The following is an 18,536-nucleotide window of genomic DNA, read 5'->3' as shown; positions in this document are numbered from 1 at the left end:
CTGTCTCTAACGATCCTCCCCAACGTTACCACAGGGCTTTTTTCTCTAACGAATAGCAAAAGGCGGTTATTGAAGTTCGGTTATTGAAGAATCATACATCCATTTATTGATAATTTGTAGAGGAGAGCGAAAAAATCGTACATTTTCTTTTCTTGTTTCTTTATTTCGGTTTTTCTGTGGGAGGAAGGAAAGGGTTTTTCTGTTTTTGGATATTTATAAGCGCAGCGTTGCCGTGGTAGTCGTAACCGAGTTGAAAATAAAAGTGTTATCCAACGGGACGTACTGCTTGGTGATGAGTTTGATAACTTCTTGGGCGGCACATCCACCTGTATTTACGGAGGAACAAATTATTAAAGCAAATGATGCAACAAACCAAATCAAAACACGAGTGAAGCACATTTTTATCGTCACAGAAACATGAAACCCCTGGGGCATCAAATAATGCGATTGTTCGCATGGACAGAAATTGGAATGGAGGATTGCTCACCAATAAATGCTGCAACGGCGTGCAACTCGGCTGCACCGTAGCGACACATCTCGTGAAGATTGTCATCCTTTGAAAGACTACCGCCTTGGCAACCAAGATCGTTAAGAAGACGAGAGAAGCAACCCTGTCATTGCGACAGATTTTCAAATTAGGATCAATATTGTCTATTGTCATCGAGTCCATCACATGTTTCTTTACCTTCAATTTAGCTATATCGGTCTCAACATTGTCGTCATAGTAACCGGGATGTGATCCATTTTCCGTGTGGAATTTATTAACAGCTCTTAAAAGAAGGTAGTGCAGCCAGGGGCTATCTGGTTCTTCCAACTGCTGATCTGGAAGTTAGACAACAAGTAGTTTTTTCTTTAATTCAGGAAGGGAATCCGATATATCACTTACTGATGTCGACATCTCCCGGGAGTTGCTTGCCATCCAATTCGGCCGCCAGTGAAGTGCCTCGTATCATTCGTAGTTCAGACGAATGCTTACAAAACAACTTGACGTCATTTTCCATCACCGATTCACTAGACCAGCCTCGCTCCTTCAGTATGAGTTGTACGTGGCGCCACACGTGTTCGGCATCTTTAGCTGCTTGCTCACGATATCTATGGGCATTGTAAAGTGCCAAGTGCCAACGTCATGAGCAGTTATTTTCCATCTTGATTGTAAACTGACTACTTACACATTCTGGAGAGCGATGTAGCGTTGAGAATCGGAAGTCATGTCGGGGAGAGAGCCATGCAGGGGTAGTGCTCCGTTTCCTTCCTTTTCCACAAATTCTTTAACTCCACGTGCCACAATCCAGAAGGGGTTTTTCTCTTTTAGATGAATGCACTGGTCGTCATTCAGGATCTTTTGTACACTGGATGGAATTTGGGTCTTATTTAGAGCTGTGTTAACCGCTTTAATGGCCTCGGCGACGTTTTCCTCGCCGCCAGTGTTAGAGTCCTCTTCTTTGACGATACCGCATCCTAATTCTGTATTGGACTAGTATTTAACAATTGAACAATTTAGAAACAAAACAAAAAAGTCATCAAACCTTTGCTTATGATATCCTTGAGGATTTGTTTTTCTTTGTAATTGGATGGCATATTACTATTGTGCTTTTCCTTCCATATTTCTAAGGCTTTGTACAACAGCATTAAATATGGTGTATGACTGAACTGCTTGTGATCCATTTCAGCTAGCTTGATGGTCTCCATGAACTCTTTCAATCCATCAAATGGTTTATCAAGCCGGAGGTCCTCCAGCAAGTTATCTGGATGTGATTCGATGATGCAATGTTCACTGACTTGAAGCCGGATAGATCCAATAAATCCATAGGATACACAAACTACCAGGGGGACATTGTTCTGCCACAAATTGGTTGACAGAGAATGCAATGACCTGTAAAACATGAGAAAGAAACTTTTAGCTTTGTCATAAACCTGATTACATGATTCACTTACTTTTCAGTAAGGCCAGTGGCTATGACAACTGAGAATGTACAAAAAAAATCTGGATTATTTGACAAAAGTTGATCACATGTTTCTTCTATGTAGTCCCCTTTCACATCTGCATTTAGTTCCATCAGCAACTGGGTTGCCACATGTGCCCGAGGCTTCCCGATTCTGTTGTGATCAAGGAAGAAACTGGGTGAAACAAAAAAGACATTAGTGCCAACAGACATGAGATATCTGTAATTCAATTTTTTACTTATTCCCAGCATCCTCCCCAGAAACCAACGCACCGTCGACAATAGTGAAAGAACCGATTCCAGGCAAGACTAGAGACTTCAAAATTTCTGTTCCCGTTGCAGTTGCGTTAATAAGACAGACACTGGCACTCTCCAATGCAGCCTGCCCATGATCTCCCCAAAGCCTATGAAAATTTTGTAAAAAAAAAAATCAGGAAAAAATTTTGTTTTCATAAAATTTAAATAATGTATTTTACCTCAACTGGCGATCATATTTTTTGCTTTTATCCGAGAGCTGACCCGGTGATTTTGGTGAAGGAGATGCCATGCTTTTGTACAACTTCCGAGAGTGGCTTTTCGTTCACTCAAACGAAAGAAACTTTTTAGATTTGTTGATGCTACTGCTACGCCATCTATCATTCATCTAGCTTCACTACACAGCGACCGTAAAGTAACGCCATCTTTTGGACAATCGATAGAACATGAAGTAGAGGGAAAATCTGAAGCTTTCAAAATGTGGAAGAAAAGAAGAGTAAAGCCCCCCGAAAGGTCTAATCAATTGAAGAGTATCGATCGAGTTCCTTAGAAAGAAGCCAACAAGCCTTTATTATTGAACGTCTTGCGCCCAGACGTAGCTACATCACCAGAAAATCCCTTATTCTTGTTCTGTATTGAGTGTACTTTTTCCCGAAATCGCTGCAAGTGCAAAAGAAGCCTTTAGCCGAGAACAATCGATGGCACACGCAAACGGGGTGCCAACTGGTACATTTTCCCCTTCATTTTAAAAATAAGTTCCACAATTTTCTTTATAGACGTAATAGCAATGATAAAAAAAAGAGCTAGAAAAGATTGAGCCCATCATGGAGGGCGGTGTAACGCCTATGACTACAGTCACAATGTTAACAGGCCATTAAGTTGCAGGCATATGTTAACGTTCGGTGGCAGTCGACTGTAAATAGAAAGAAAAAAAGATAGAAGAGTAGAGGGAGGCGGGGTAGGGTCACGCGGAGAAAGAAGAGGGGGAGTGTGCCTGCCTCTATGGTGTACAAGAGACTTTGATGTCAAAAGGGGGAGGAAGAAGACGATCACGAGGGCGGGGCGGTGTAGTATATAAATTCAACGAGAAGGAACGAACAACCCAAATCGCCATGAATCTAAAAGGGGAAGATAGAAAGAAAAAAATGCCCAAAATAAAGATCTGGTGCCTTTGAGGGAGTCCTCACTGTTAACTTCTCGTCAACGACTTGTGTTCCTTTGCACGGGACATCAACTTTACAACTGTTTATATGTGACATGGACCGAGTCAGATCATGTTACCGCCGACAGTCCAGAACGACAGGCCTGGGATAAAGTAACAGCTCCGATTTCATTCGATCCTCCTTCGGCCACTGTCCCCCCTCGGCCGGTGCATAATCGACCGTCCCGAGATTCTTGCGGGTTTCATGGGGCCATCAAAACCAAGACGTCAAATGGGCGGAGTGATGTCACGCCTCTTTTTCTTCCACATTTCCGTGTGTGACGAATGGACGTGGAAAACAAACTATTTTCAAATTGTTTTGATCTTGTCTTGTGTGTAATATAATAAATCGCCTTGATTACATAATAATTAATGAGAAAAACGAGAGTTTGTAAACCGAACGAAATCAAACGGGGTGGTGAAAGATGATGAAAACAGCATTACCGATATAGTCTACTACAAAAATATGACTAGACACGCAGAAAAGTGGGCGGCGGGGAGGCAAGGGAACAACTGAAACTGTTCAATTGGTTAGAGACAAGAACGGTTAAATAAGATTTTGACGTGACTAAACAGGACTAGATTATACAATAATGAGATCGAAGTGTATAAGAGTATATAATAGAGTACCGAGAGAGAGAGAGAGAGAGATACTGAGAGAACCGATTTGGGGGAAATCGGAACGAGCTTCCTGGTCCCTCTAAATACATACGCACGGTTGAGGAATAAATCAAGCGGATGTGTACACAAACAATCGGGTTCAACAAAAGAGGATCAGAAACCGAGTACAGTGAACCTTGAATCTTCATCGATCAGAAAATAGAACACACTGTGTATGTGTATAGGCCTAAATAGATATTCCATTTTTTTCCCCATAATTAACATTTTACGACTAGTTATTTAAAATTCAGGACATCATTTAGAAGATTTAAATTCAGAAAGTCTTTGATGGCTGGTGTTGTTCTCTGCTAAGAAACTGCATTGTGGTACTCTTCTGGTTGATTCACGATGACTTTGCGTTCAGAGATCGAAAAATGGGATTAAAAACCATGGAGGAATCCACTGTGGAATTAAGGGAATCAACTATGTACACCCGGTTGAACAAACTGGAACAGCAAAGGGAGAAAACTTGGGGGGTGAATCGAATGAAAAATACAAACAGTCGGCCGCCACAAGACGGTGTGGTGTTTAGGCCTATACGTAAGTTACAGTGTACGTCGAATTCACATCCAAAATGACCGTTGCCATTTGCTATGTACACACACATACACACGGGCATCCAATAACATGAAGTTGCAGATAATAATGAGGAGGTTTATCTCCAAATTAAATCGTCTGCGCAGTACCCACACAAATGGATGTCCTCATCCGACATTCAGCACCAGAAAAGTGTTACATCAAAGCTGATGGCAAGCGGGGAAACAAATTTTGGTATTTTTAAAAGGGTATATAATACTTTGACTGCTGTATAGTAGAAATTACAATACCGGTACGGGGGTTTTCTGTTTTACAGTTGTTTTAAAATATAAAGTCGTTCGTTTCTCCTTTTTTGTCGGTGGATTTTCAGAACTTTGTTTCAAGCGTAGTGCGGATAGGATCCGAGGTGGGAAGTGACGTGACTTGGGTGGTGATGATGGTGGTGCTGCAGGGCGTGGCCAGCGCTCATGGGCATATTGGAGTAGAGGTTTGCTGCGCTGAGATTGCCACCGGGGTTGGTTGACCAGTAGGGCGACGGTGGTGGGAAGATGGCGCCAACATTGAAACACACGTCTGCAAAAATCACAGCAAAGTCAAAAGAAAAAAAATCAGTTCGAATTCCACGTACGAGTTGGCTCGAATGAATTTTCTTACCTGGAGATGAGCTCATGGCCGAGTGAGCGCCGACCAGATTGAACTTGGATCCGGCGGCGTGGTAGGACGTCATGAACAAGTCCGATTGGTATTTATAGGCCGGATCGGTGGGCGTCGGCTGAGTTGCCGCCGCCAGCCCTTGGAAATCAAACTTGTAGGCGTAGCGTTTGCCGTGCACTTTGCTCATGATGTTCTTGTCGTAATAATAACTGCAAAAGAAAACAATCAAATTTATTTTACTTCTGTCGATCCACAGTCCACACTTAAAAAATGAGTGGAACTCTGATAAAAGAAGACTGCCAATTAGTCGAATTATCTGATTCTGATAGTGCCCAGCGATCCAGGAGAGAAAGAATGAGAGATGTATACTCCCTCCTCCCTGCCATTAAGAGGCTCTTTTTTTAATAGGCTTCGATCGACGACGGCATAATGAAGCGCGTTGGGTTTGTTAAGGGAGCGAACGACGATTCGTTTCGACTGCGCTTGTTTGAACCGAAAAAAGTCTTGCAACGATTAAAACATCAAAAGAATGTCGAATATAACCGTTTCTCGATAATTCTGGAACGGAGACCCAACGGTTGTCGCGCCCCTGTCAAAACAGGATCCGGCCATATTTTCGATGCACATAAAAAGGGCGACGCGTGGAATATGATTCAAATTATAATGCGTTACAGAAGAAGAAGAATATTTTTCTCTCCTACTCCGCATAACCCCGCGTGTGCAGATAGATGGAGAGATCATGTAGGCCTTTTTTTCTATTTATCGAGTTGGATGATGTTGTGATTCTTTATTGCTTCTCTAACGCGTGTCTCCTCGATCACCCCCCCCCCCCCCTTGTGCCCTTCAATCCAGCCGGCGCACTCCGTGTTGACCTTTCTGTCGACGAAGCTGATTCGGTCCTATTGTCATGGGCTTGTATTTCATCTATCGATTCCTACAGTATTGGACTAGTTCTCCCCTCTCGCCTTTTTTACATCAATTCTTATACGTGTATAGATAATCATACACCATGAAAGATGTCTTCATAAAATGTGAGCGAAGATTAGGATCATCTCTGCCATGGAATATTTTTTGTGTGTTATTCTTTGCATACCCAATGAGGATTACCCCGTTTCTCTTCCCCCCCCCCCTTTTAAGCGAAAAAAAGGAGGGGGGACTGAATATGATGGATGACAGTTGTATATTAGTGCGAGCCTATCTATATCTAGTATAGTCTATGTGTGTACATGGTGAGATTGATAACAGGGGGGATGTTTACATACCGTAAAGCCCGGCTGAGTTTGTCGTAGTTCATGTTGGGTTTGGATTTGCGTTCGCCCCAACGTCTGGCCACTTCGTCGGGATCGGTCAGTTTGAACTCGCCGTTGGTGCCCTCCCAGGTGATGCAGGCCGCGTTCGACGAGTCGGACAGCAGCTCAAGTAGGAACTGCCACAGCTGGATCTGTCCCGAACCTATCCATCACAATTGTTTTGACTTTAACTTTAACTTGTTTCCAATCGACAAATCACTCAAAATTCATACCTGAGCTGGCCAACCGGCTGCTGGTGGCACCAAACATTTGATAGGGATCTGTCATAAAAGAATAGGTAGTTATAGTTAAGAGTATGTAAATATTGGTAATGCAAGGGCTATAAAAAGAGCCGAATCAATTGGAAAGGGAAGGAAACAAGAGATGATGATTCGATGTTGTATCTGGCCGGTGATTTCGATCTGGAGAATACGTGGGCGATGGAAAGGTTAATATCGCACCTTCGTTCAGGGAAACCCCGAAATGGCTGAAGTAAAAGAACGGGGACATGATGACGGAGGGAAAGTAGTTGATGAGCCATCAATGTTATAGAAGATAGAACGACTGATTCTCCACCATTTCGGATGGGATGCGACGGGACCCCTTTGCCCGTCGTCTTTCTATTCCTCATCTCGCCTCATTAGCGCCACCCTTTTTGCAATCAAAAGCCCTCAACTGCTCAGACTGTACATCATAGACGGGCTTTGCCCATTTTGCTGGCCCTCATTGCTGCCGCTCGATTTGCGACAACTAAGGACGACGACGCCCGTCGGTCGGTGGCAATAAGCGACGAGAAAAGGAGGGTGTGATTACATGTCGCGACCCCCCTCTCTGGGGTTCAATCGCCCAAGTGAGACAGAGATAACGTCGAGGGTTTATTATACTATCCCTCCCCGAAATTGAAAAGCATTTCGGTTGATGTTTGGGGTCGTGATTTATATACTCGACGTGGAATTTCGACGCTAGCGCGGGAGGGGATTTCATAATTAGCCAATCAACAAAGTCCAGCATATCGTCTCCATTAGACTTTCTTCTTTTCTTTGATCTCTTCTCATCATCTTCTTTTCTTCCTTCTAATATTTCGATATAGAGTCTCTCGTTCTTTCGACATTTTCTCATCTCTTTTTTCGGATCGATGTGATGCAACATAAAAACCGGGAGACAGCCAACACAAAGTAATGAGGGGGGAAAAAGGTGGGACACCCTCCTTTACTATCTAATCGCCCCCATGATTAGCGCTAATTTCAATCCGCCCGTTATAGCCCCACAGTTGTGTCAGTTCAAAGTTCAAACCACCCGCTGACTATTCGAACCCAAATTTTTCTCGTTTCGTTCGTTCGGTTATTCATCCAACCATCGAACGTTTTGAATGTCCGAATTCTTCGTTTCCCCATAACAAGAGGAAAGAAGAAAAAATAAAAAGGGACAATCGGGAAACGGGTCCGGGTGTTCCAATGCCCCAATTGTGTTTGTATGTTTGTCGCCGTCGTGACTGGGTGACAACGAGGGGGGAGAGCTACCGTACTAGTACGCTAAGTCCGTCTAGATATTAGATGAGGGACGAGGAAGCAGGAACAGCAAATAAGCAAACAAATCGGACGGACTAGAAAGACGAGGGGGGTTTGGTTGGTTGGTTGGCCCAGCAGCAGCCAATATTGCGCCGAGCAAAGAATTTCCACGCATCGTCACAAGGAAAAACACGGATCCGAAATAGAAATAGAAGAAGCCAAAGAAAAAAAAGACAAAAGTTGCGGATACGTTTTGGGGTTTTTTACCTGATTGACGCAGGTGTTGGCTGTCGGTGGACGTGCTGGTCGTCGTCTTGGCCACCGTGAGCGCAGTCGACGACGAAGTATTGTGAGATCCATAACCTGTTCAGATTTGTAAAAAACATACACAGAGAGACACTTGACGTTAGTAACAAAGTCGATAACTCGCCAACTAACTGGTCCTTCAATCGCGATTGAAAACCGTTTAGGCCAATTTATATTCCATTCCGTCCATGGACGACGGCAGCGGGGGGAAAATATGTCGGGCTATAAACGCAGTAACTGAATCAGAGAGAGCGTGAAATTCGATTCGATCGGGTCGTGCTGGCTCAAATCATTCGGAATCATTTATTAGGGGACGACAACTCACTCCCCTTCTCCCACCTACTGCGCTCCTGTTTATTCGCCATGGCGGGACCCGTGACGCAACAGAATTGGTTGGCCCCATATGTTGCCAACTCCATTTGGCTCCAACAAAATAGCTACACGCTGCCGTGTTTCGCCTCATCCACCCCCCGAAAAATCAATTTTTGGTATGTTAACTCGGTCAGAAATGGGAAAACTCCAATCTCTGTTTTTATCGAAAAATAAAAGAAGAATGATGATAACGGGGGGCGAGAAAAAGAAGGGAGAACCGAGATAAATAAATAAACAAATAAAAGCTCAGCGCCATCGCCAACAGCAAATCAATTGCTATATAAATATCCATATGTCACATCACTGACTGCAGAGCAACTTTTCTCTCTTTCTCTACGCCGAGGATAAGATTGCGCTGTGTTGTTGTTGTTGTTATATACTCAATCTCGAAAAAAAAAGAAAAAAAGTCCGCCGTCGCCCCTTCAGCGATGGCCGCGCTTCCCCGTGGCGATGCCGATTGACTTTTTTTCGGGCAGATTCGTTGATTTTATTATTGGTGCATAGAAAAAACACGGCACGCTGCTGCTGCTGCTGCTAGGCTTGTACATAAATAGAAGGAAGGATGCAGCACGGACGGAACTCAATTCATAAGTTTATTCCTCTGCAGGCGATTATTCACAATTGCATTTTCAATCATTTTTTACTATTCCCGGAATTTATTCGGAATTCGATTGCCGACGGTAACAGATAAAAATGCAGAAGCAAAAGCCGACAGATAGACTTAGCCAATAAAAGAAGAAGAAAAAAGTTGCACGATAGATTTGTCACAAGTGTCGATCGATCTGCCTCATCTTTCAGCGTGAAACTGATCTCTCCAACGGGAGTCGTCATCATCAATCTAGCGCCATTATTTATCATCGTGTACGTCTCTGAGGCCTCTATACTCTCGCCCTACCAAGGAAAACTGATTCAGTTAATAAAAATACGAGAAAAAAAAATCAGTCGAATATCAGAGTAGGTCGGGTGAGAGTGACAGCTCAGAGTTTTATAGCAGACGGGCAATCCGTTTGTCTGTCCACAGATCTCTCTCTCTGCTGCAGTCTATATGCTTTGCAGCTTGGCACAGGGCCTCAGGTTAAAACAAATATTTGCTCCCGTGGACGAAGACGAACGAGAGGGACTGTCGTGGACGAGTGACGAGTGAGAAGGGTGCGGACCCTCTCTCTCTCTTTTACTTGATTGCGCCCTCGTTCACTTCAAACTGGCGGACGCTCCCTTGATTCGAATCAACCTCTCTCTCTCTCTCTACGGGTCCTCGTGTCGCCTCTGCCAATATGCTGGTGTGGTACACTGCCCAGCCACCCACGACCCGACCGACACCACGACACCGATGCTGGACGTCATCATATGTAAAGCGGCGGTCCCTTTGTGCCTGCGCTGCCCAGAGGCATCCAACCTTAAGTGTCTTCATCTACGAAATACACACAAGGGGGGATTCAAGTCAACTTCATTGTCGTCTCTCAATCAGCAAAAGCCTTTCGCCTTCTCTCATCTTTGAAGTTACGACACCCATTTCACGTTGCCCCCCCAACTTGTTAGGTCAAAAGTTAAGTCGAAATGCCAACTACTTTGTAAAATCTCTAACGACTGTCGGACAAAACGGAGCTGGCGCTAAACGGAATCAATTATCAGCAGGCGTAGACTTGGACCAAGTTTCTCAATTGGTAAACTAATAAAATAGGACGAAATTGAGAATGAACTTACCGGACGCCTGTGAAGCGGTGGGAGAAGTCCAGGCCGACTTGTAAGTGGATTCTGTTGAATTAGATGAAAGAAATGATTTGGTTAGCAGAGCAGAGAAAACAAAAGGAGACGTTGAAATGACAAAACAATACCACTAGTGAGTAACATGGGGAAATTGGTAATGGGTGCCGGCCTGCCAACGTGATCTTCGCTGCCGATGTACGGTTTCACGTCCAGCATTTCAAAACAAATCGCTTCGCTTATCGGATCCGTCGCTCGATCGCAAACAAATGACAAGATGGACGAAATAACTCGGAACGAAATTCTACGCAACGAACACTCGACACTTGACTTAAACTGAAGGCGATTTTTCGGCGAAACTTTCGTATCAATTACCAAGCCAAAGAAAGTCACGTCACGAGATGGCGAATGAATCTCGACCACGAAAAAAAGGAGAAAAAAATGGAATGAAAAAGTAAATAAAGAAAAGATGACGGGAGTGGGAAAAAAAATAGTCGAAAACGGAACTGGCGGCGGTGGTGGTATATGGGCGCGCGGGTGGTGTCCAGGAAGTGAACTTCACGCTCTCATCTCGGATCTGAATCTATCGACGGGACGTGAACATCACAGGAAGGGGATGAAACGACGATGACACGTTTCCGTCGTCCCTTGACACCACGCGGACGCGGCCAGCAACCAGCAGCCAGCCACATTGATACTTTGGACCATTGTCGCTCCTGCTCGTGCCTCACACTGCTCAGGCGCGTTCCTCAGACTCCGCCCACTCCACTGCCGCCCCTGGGCTGGGAGGAGCTGTCGACGACCAATCGCCGTGGGCGGTTAGAGAGCGTCGCGACGCTAGGCCACACATCCACTTATCTATTGGCTCGTATTGCCCGCACGCGGTTTCTTCTTCTTTTTCCTTCCTCCCCGATGACGACTTTGTTGACTTGCGGAAACTTTTTTCTTTCTTTCTTTCTCTTGGGAACAATCTGAGAATATGTCCGTGTGTCGTGTCAAGAAATCATTGCCCGACGACAATCACGCGTGCATTATTTCAATTGTCCGTTCCTCATATTGTTCCCAGTCTATAAAAACCTCTAGGATTTTTTACAAAATTGAATTTATTCGAATGGAAGAAATGGTGAAAAATCCCAAAACAAAGTTACCACCACACCACCACCATTAAAATAAAACGGGGTATAGATAGTACATACGGCGGTGTCTAAATGCCGTCCACAAACAGACGCAGCGGGCGGTCCGGCTCTGCGGACCAAAAGTCGCAAGTCACTTTCTGGAATAATGGCTAAGCGCGCGTGCTGCATTAAATGTATATCATATATTGTATTATTCTATCGAGGAGGAGTTCCCACGAACCGCCACCCTATACTACCTACTGCTGATGTACGGGGGAGAGTATAGCGCGCTGTCCTTTTGCGGATGGCACCCAGAGAAAAGAAAACGGGTCCCCCCCGTCTAAGTGGGGAGGAACAATACGCTCGTCAGGACGGGCGGGCGGCCGACGCAAGTGACGTGAACAATATGCGCGCACCAAGTCGTTAAAATGCGCCCGACTACGCTCTCTCTCTTTTTCGACCATAGATGGAACATGTCAGCAATGGCACCGACGCAGATCCAGTGGTAGGTACTAATGTTTTATGCGTCCAAAGAGTCTTCTTAAGGGTAAATCGTACAGTGACCTTTTTTTTTTGAAAAAAGGACTTGCCTTTTATAGACAGGGGCACGTGATCCTTAATATATTACAAGAGTTCAATCGACCTGACTGCCATCGCTTGAACGGATCGGTGAATAGCAGCCACTACTACAAGGGAGACTACTATAGGGGGAGACTAGATCCATGCTACATTAGAAGCCAAAAGAGGATCATCTGCACATTATATCTTAAGAAATAAAGATGTAAAGGAATCTTCCGACTGCATCCCTTCTTTTCTACTCGATGGTCATTGTCACTCGAACCAACGTCCCGTGTTTTTTCAGTATCGACTATATTCGAAAAAAAAACTATTAGCGATGAAATGAAGATGTCACCAAGGACGGATGGATGGATAAAAATTGACTTAGAATCGCCCCTCCCCAAGTGAGAAAGATACACGAGTTCATCTAGCGGAAGATTGCATAAATTGAGGAGAGAGAGAGAGAGAGAGATGGGAGGGAGTGTGTGTGTGATAAGGACATGGGAGAGTGACTCCGTGAACTGAAAAGGGGATTCGTGAATAGCGCCATTTTTCACGGTTCATGGCTCCTCTATATGATGATGTTCCTTTGCTGATATTGTCCTCGTGACTTCCCTTTTTTTATTTTATTTTCTCCCCTTGTCGAGTGCACAGTAGCTACTGGGCTGGACGGCCGGCCTAATCCAAACTTTCCCACATCAAACACACCCCCCATTCTTCTTGCCTTTTTTATTCTTTTGATTTGGTGTCGGGGGGAGGAGGAGGAGATGGGTGGGAAAATAGGGAAATAAATGGCCAGCCAAAGCTTTTCTATTACAAGAGCGCACAACAACTAGTGTAGGTACAGCTATTATAACACTGGTGACGATTAAGACTTGCATATCACAAATAGAGCCAACAATGCGTGACACTAGCTCTCCAGTCAGCCTCATCGGTCCAACCCTCTTCATCTCGACCATTTTTTTGTGTTATTGTTGTTGCCGTTGTTGCGTGATTTATGGGCTTCGTGTGAGGTACGCTACTTGCAAGTCAATCACTCATAAGCAGACTCGTAATTGTTGATGTTAAATTAACTTTGTCTCTAATTGCCTAATCAGTAACAATTTTCGTAATTCTGTGGTAAACAAAATCAACCAAACAGACACGTTAACCTGCAATGCAGATAACACTTAAGTGTTACCAAATGTCAAAAACAAATATGTATACACCAAGTCTAACGCTACTACGACATGTTCCATCAGTAGAAGGATCATGTTGTAATAAACCAACAAGCGGGTTGCTAATCAGTGTGAACTGTCAAGCGGGGAAATTCAAATCGCGTTTCAAAATGGAAACAAAACGCTGCACGTCAGTTTCGGGACAATTGACGAGGGGGGTGCTGCTGCTCGTTTGAACGAGGGCAAAAGGGCGTCGGCGTATATATAAGGGGTGGGAAAGTGAAGAAGAACAAGAAGAATGGATGCGCATTTTTTATTTATTTTTATTTTCCCTTTTTCTATTCATTCGAAAAACGACGACGCACGCGCTCGACTCGATTTGCTCGGATGACTTTGCGCGATAGACTCGCACCCCCTCCCCCATTCTATGGTGTAACAAACACGAACCGTACGCGCCCCCTCAATCATCATTTTTGCTATTACAACAACATCCCAACGCCCGAATAAAATAACTCGCAAGGACGCAAGGTCCTTTTCAGCAGACGAAATAAAATTTGGACAAGAAAAGAGGGCGCGCAACGGCGCAATCCATCAAGACAGGCAGGTCACGTGACCGTGCACGGGGGTTGGGAAAAGAAAAACATAAATAGCGTCAAAGTCGCACAATCAAATATGTTTTTTTCTTTTTTTGAGAACTGAGAAGACGACAGGAAACCTGGCGTGGCTGCAATCGTCCCAATCACGATTTCATTACGAGATAGACACTAACTAAAACCAATGCCACTTTGATGGAAATAACCTAGTCGCCTCCCCCAACCCGCAGGCGTCTTTTCTCTGAAGTTATTCCGCTGATAGTGTAACAGTGACACACCGTCATGTCACCGCTGCTCGACGCTTGTTGTTGTCCTACTACTCCTCGACATCCCATCAAGATAGATGGTGGTGTGTATATCCATCAGCCACCACTTCCGCTCACCCATCATTGCCTATCCGGATCGGAGAGATCCATTCACTCCACCAACGCACGAGACTCACTGGGCAGAGTACACGTATATCCCTTTTCGGCCAAACAGCTTTAATTTAGTAGGTCTTGCTGGCTGCCGTATAGATTGGAATGAATCAGCAGGATGTTGCGTGCTGAAAGCTAAGCCCAAACAAACTCGGGAGGAGAAAAACAAATGTCCATTCATCACTCACCGAAATCGGGCGATGTTCTCGACTGATGCGAAGGACTCGATTGCTGCTGCTGCTGTTGTTGCTGTTGTTGTTGCTGCAACTGCTCCGACTTATTCCCTGAAAAAAATAAGGAAACATATGATTCGAAATCAATTGAATCGTTTTCTCGACTTCGGCGACATACTTTGATTGTTGCGTTTTTCAGCGTTGCTCGAGGCAACGACCAGGGCGGATGAACTGGCGATTTTGGAAGAACTCGTCGTCGAGAGATGGAGGCCATTCTGCTGAGATCCGGATCCAGAGTTGGCGGATTCGTGTTGCTGCAACGAACCGACGGCAGCGGCGGCCACCGCGGCTGCTGCGAACCCGGCAGCGAAATGAGACGTGGCCGTGCTGGCCGGATTGTGGTGATGTCCGCCCGTCGAGGTCGTGACAGCCACTCCGGCGTGGTAGTTTTGATGGTGGTGGTGATGATGGACAGAGTGATGGTGATGCGACGGACCCCCGACCAGCGTCCCCGATGTCTGGTGGTGGTGGTGGTGATGTCCGGACGATCCGACCATGGACCCCGAAGACACGGATGAGCCGAGAGTAGCTGAAGAATGTCCGGACAGATGGTGATGGCCAACAGGACCCGATCCGCCCAGAAAATTCTTGACTCCGCCATTTCGTTGATGATGTTGTTGCGCCTGTTGCTCGATGCTTTGCTTCAATTGTTCCAAAGTCGTCGGGTTGGCGAACGTCGGGAATCTAAAATCATTCAACGATTGAAATCGGTTCAACTTGAGTGTTGTTGTAAGTCATTAATGCGTTGTTTTTCTTACCTGGATGTGTAGGCGGCGGCGGCGGTGGCCCAAGGAGCGGCTGCGGATTCCGGTGTGACTCCAGTGATGTTAACGCCGATATTGACCGAGAGGTTGACACCGGCTGCGCTGACACCAAAACCGGCCGTTGCCAGTTGCTGGGCCGCTGTTTGTTGTTGCTGTTGTTGCGAGGCGGAAGTCGTCGAGGACGTCGCCATGTTGTTGTTGTTGTTATTGTTGTTGGTGGCGGTGACCGTTTCTTCCGATTTGACGACGGTAGTGGCGGCGGCGGTGGAAGCGGCGGTTGATCCCTGGGCGGCCAGTTGATGGCCGAGCTGATGATGCGACTGCGGAGGACTGATGTTCCCTCCGCCGGAATGGTGCTGATGTGACGCGGCATGGTGGGCAGAGTTGAGATGAGACGCTACGCCGGACGAGTTATTGTGGTTGCTGCTGCCACTGTGGTGAATCTGCTGATGGTGGTGGTGATGAAGACTCGCCGTCACGTTGTAATTCTTGCTGCCTCCGCCCGAACTGGCTCCTCCGGCACCTCCGCTACTGCTGAAATCCATTTCTCCTCTTTACAGAGACTACGCAACTGCCATTTTTCCGAGAGAAAGAAAAACGTCAGCAATCGAGTTAAGGCAAAAATAGAAACGCAATTAACCTCGTCAAAGTGCCTTGACTTGGTACTCGCATGAAAGAAAAGGGAAGAAAAAAAACAAACATTCAACAACACAGAAATTGTGAACGCAATATGAAAAAGGCTTTAGAGGGAGAGAGGGAGAGAGAGCGAATGCATGTGCGGGCGGGCGCTTGATCAAGGTTGACGCGCTTCCGTGCGGAGCGCCGGAACTTGTCATTTGGGACAGGAAGCGACCGAAATTGACAAACGTCGTTCGCGTTCAACCTCCTCTTCCAGTCCTCTTTATCCACCATCCACCACCCACCCACCCCCCCAGCTAAACTCTGTTTCTCTCATATGCCAACTCACTTTTCAAAAACGTTCACTTATCAGACTCTAAAAACTCCCGGCTCCCCCCTCCCATTCAACCGACGGGGGGCAAACAAAAATTCAACCCAAGTGGAGATGAGTCGTCCGTTTCGCTACACGTCACGCCAGGTGAAAAAGGATGAACGAAAGAGTTCACTTACGTAAGAAGCAAACCAACTGACAATATAATACGAGGATTTATAAAAGACTATACCTGACGGGAGGGCGGATTAAAATGCAACGGCAATGAAATTGCGGGAGAGAGTGGGGGATGGCACTAGAAGATGGGTCAATATCAAACGTCCGTCCGCCTGTCCGTCCGTCCACCACGGCACTTTCCGTTTCCTCCTGACCGGATCTCTCTTCACCAGAGATTCCGGATCGGATGGCCGGAAGAACAGCGTTGAGAGAGAGAGCCTCTCTCTCTGCTGTGGCTGCTGCTAATGGCCGATTTTTTTTCTCGCAAATCTCCTCACCGCAGTGACGGGCAATTGACTCGGAGAATTTTTGAAGCCCTCGGGAAATTGGCGACTCAAAAGACACGTAACTTTCACGCACAGACCGAGTTTCCGATTTGCAACACGGCGTACACGCGTGCGTGACGGCTTCACTCGAATGGTGGAAAAAAAAGACGTTGGGCTGGGAGATTCACTTAATGGACCCAACACTAATTTTTCGAATTGATCAAGTCAACGAAGGAAACGGCGAAGGAAAGAGGAGGCAAATAAAAGAGCGGAGGAAGCGGAGGTGTGAAACAAAAATTCCACCCAAAGAATATAAAGGAGTTGATAAAGGGTTGTCCGTATAGTAGCCCGGCTAGCACTTCTTGTAAGATATACGTACACTTTGCACTGAGCAGCCAAGTGAATCGACAAGGAGCTGCTGCTGCTGGTTGGTGCGGATGGCGGCGGCCCGGGATCGTTGTCTATTTCTATCTATCTGGGACCACTTGCCTCGGAAGTTTGAACGGAAACTTCGCATCAGACAGAGAGAGAACCGCCGGACGGATTCCTAGCTGCGAGAGCTCCTGCTTCCGACCAACCGACACTCCCTCCTCCGGCTCCTCCTCTTTTCCATATTCTCCTCTCTCACTCACTTTCATCTTCATCTTCTTTCCAAGTGCTTTTTCCCTTTTTTTTATTTTCTCTCTCTCTCTCTCTCTTTTTGGCCAGAAATCTCCTCCGAGCTGATGTCCAGGCAGCGACAGTCCTCCTAACCCCTACTACTACTTGCCATCCAGCGCGCGCGCTCCAATCTGCGCTTGCCGCCGGATGGTGACTCCTCCTACTCGACGTGACTTTGCCTCCACCCATTTCCTCATCGGGGAACTTGCGTTTGTTTTGTTTCTTTTCTTCTTCTTTCTTCTTCGTCGCTAAGAATTTTTGGCTCAATCCTCCTCCCCTCCCTTGGACTACAACGGACCTATAAATTATTTAGCGCGCGCCCCCCTTAGTCAAAAACTCAACAAAAACTAAATTGGGACGACGAACCTTTTGTTTTTCCCGCAAAATAAAAATGCATGCACAGTCGGATCTCGTTGGCCGCCGTAGAGAAGAAAAGAATTTCGTCCATTTTGGGACGAGCTCTAACGCAATTTTTGTGTCTTGCCTTGTAAGTGGTATTAATGGTGTTGTCATCATCCATCAAGGTTCCTCTTCTCTTTCATCCGATTGCCATTCCCTCCTTTTTTTTTCTTCTTCATAGCGAGAGAGGAGGAAAAGCTGCTAGAGAGTGCAGTCAACTTTTTTGATGAAGAAGAAGTGAATGAATGTAAAGGCTAACCACAAAAATATTAAGTGAATAACAAGGAAAAATATCGTGCTCGGGATGGGGGAAAAAAACTAACGGGATCCGCCCCGTAACATGACGATTAATGATCCCTTGATTGAATGGCGCCCGCCTGCCTGCGCTGAATAATAAAACGGGGTTGGAAATTCAGACAGAACTCTGCGTCCAATTTTTTTTTTTTTTTTTTTTTTACTTGATAAAACAAACACAGTTTTATTTCGGGTCACTCGACATTCGAATTTTCCAGTCAAGCACCCAAAACCATCGCTCCTTCCCTTATCGAGCCGATTACGTCACTCTCCAAGCACAATATAGGCAAGGCAAGAAATAGAGTGAAATGCCGTCCACGCGCCGTGCTTTATCAAAAATGCACTTAATGGCCAGCCAGCACGCACACAAAAGTCACAAGGTATAGTTACCCTAAGGTCAGCGGCTACACATCGCAGCACATTGTTAGAGGAGGACGGACGGACGGCTGGTGGTTTCCCATTTTGAATGCTCCCAACCCAAGGGTGA

General features: G+C 45.7%; 2 protein-coding genes across 3 annotated transcripts; both read right to left on the bottom strand.

Moving 5' to 3' along the window:
- Positions 1 to 80: 80 nt before the first annotated feature.
- On the bottom strand, positions 81 to 2,561 carry LOC124311831 (NEDD8-activating enzyme E1 regulatory subunit-like). The gene is made up of 9 exons (XM_046776197.1): positions 2,420 to 2,561; positions 2,183 to 2,347; positions 1,936 to 2,118; positions 1,527 to 1,873; positions 1,170 to 1,464; positions 887 to 1,092; positions 686 to 822; positions 488 to 611; positions 81 to 326 (listed from the first exon to the last, which is right to left on the bottom strand). The coding sequence occupies exons 1-9, from the start codon at positions 2,488 to 2,490 to the stop codon at positions 214 to 216; spliced, it is 1,641 nt and encodes a 546-aa protein (XP_046632153.1). The 5' UTR covers positions 2,491 to 2,561; the 3' UTR covers positions 81 to 213.
- A 1,164-nt stretch (positions 2,562 to 3,725) lies between these two features.
- LOC124311828 (DNA-binding protein D-ETS-3-like) lies at positions 3,726 to 17,272 on the bottom strand. 2 transcript variants are annotated; one of them, XM_046776192.1, is made up of 10 exons: positions 16,447 to 17,272; positions 15,260 to 15,836; positions 14,620 to 15,185; positions 14,457 to 14,552; positions 10,430 to 10,480; positions 8,315 to 8,410; positions 6,773 to 6,820; positions 6,513 to 6,702; positions 5,251 to 5,459; positions 3,726 to 5,169 (listed from the first exon to the last, which is right to left on the bottom strand). In XM_046776192.1, exons 2-10 carry the CDS (start codon positions 15,808 to 15,810, stop codon positions 4,976 to 4,978), a joined length of 2,001 nt encoding a protein of 666 aa, XP_046632148.1. In that variant the 5' UTR covers positions 15,811 to 15,836; positions 16,447 to 17,272; the 3' UTR covers positions 3,726 to 4,975. The 2 variants fall into 2 exon arrangements, with proteins under 2 accessions (XP_046632148.1, XP_046632149.1); XM_046776193.1 differs by having other exon boundaries at positions 17,076 to 17,272.
- Positions 17,273 to 18,536: the final 1,264 nt, after the last annotated feature.

The sequence above is a fragment of the Daphnia pulicaria genome, chromosome 8 (genome assembly GCF_021234035.1).
Source record: "Daphnia pulicaria isolate SC F1-1A chromosome 8, SC_F0-13Bv2, whole genome shotgun sequence".
Lineage (NCBI taxonomy): Eukaryota > Metazoa > Arthropoda > Branchiopoda > Diplostraca > Daphniidae > Daphnia > Daphnia pulicaria.
This window is presented reverse-complemented; position numbering and strand designations above follow the sequence as displayed.